The sequence below is a fragment of the Penaeus monodon genome, chromosome 30 (assembly GCF_015228065.2).
Source record: "Penaeus monodon isolate SGIC_2016 chromosome 30, NSTDA_Pmon_1, whole genome shotgun sequence".
Lineage (NCBI taxonomy): Eukaryota > Metazoa > Arthropoda > Malacostraca > Decapoda > Penaeidae > Penaeus > Penaeus monodon.
This window is the reverse complement of record NC_051415.1, coordinates 21,992,962-21,993,855: the sequence shown is the minus strand read 5'-3', so window position 1 is coordinate 21,993,855 and position 894 is coordinate 21,992,962. Positions and strand designations below refer to the sequence as shown.

Sequence of the window (894 nt, the reverse complement as noted above, 5' to 3'; positions counted from 1 at the left end):
TATAATGTTTTTCCTGTTCTGAAACGAAGATTGATATGCTTCATGCATGGTGCAAATGAATTACTAATGAATAAAAATTATACAATACTCTAAACAAATTTATTGGAAAGTTATTTTCATATGTTAAGTTCAAGTTATACAGGCACATATTGATATCTCCCCTGATAATATTAACGACAAGAATCCTGTCATAAAGTGTAATGAGCTCAAGCAATAAACTGACCAGGCGGTGCAATCGCATCAGCGTGTCATCACACTGACCTGGAAGAGGGATACATTGTGGGCGGACGCGGGCGCCTGTGGTGGCATGGGCGGAGTTCTGGCGCCATACCGAGTCCGGGTTGAGGACCTCCATAGCTGGGATGTCAGGAGAGGTCGTGGAGGTCAAATTGGCGAGGGCTGGAGAGAAGGCAGCACTCAGGTTAGCCCACAACTCCACAAAGTTTGACCGCATGCTTTCTACAAACAAAAGAACGTGAATTAGCGTGCGCACACGACTGCCAGCATAACAGAGGAAGAGTTGATGAAGGAGACAGTGCTTTATAAGCCTACCTCTAAAACATTGCCTTTAAAACGAGAAATTAAACATTTTACATCAGATTCCAAATCAAAGAACAAATTCTATGGGAACTAATAAGTTTCATTCTCATTTAATACGCCATAATGCCGAATGTTTTGTAGCAAATAAGACTAAGCAACAGTGTTTACAACTAAAACTCTACATTTCAAACCTAATTTTCAAATAAACCAAAATTCATTCCAACACCTACTGATAGATAACATGCCCCATTTCAAAAAATAAGATCTATAGAGATTTTCCAGTAATCAGTCAATCAATACAAAACGCACAAAACCGCCGCCATAAACAATCTATGGAACAACGAAAGAGACATG

At 39.7% G+C, this 894-nt stretch overlaps 1 protein-coding gene across 1 annotated transcript in view; it reads right to left on the bottom strand.

The window, feature by feature from the left end:
- LOC119592626 (follicle-stimulating hormone receptor-like) overlaps positions 1 to 894 on the bottom strand; it is a gene marked incomplete at its 5' end in the record, with an annotated part of 23,693 nt that overhangs the window by 3,360 nt on the left and 19,439 nt on the right. The window contains 1 exon segment of the mRNA XM_037941521.1: positions 262 to 459. Coding sequence (XP_037797449.1) covers positions 262 to 459 — 198 coding nt within the window.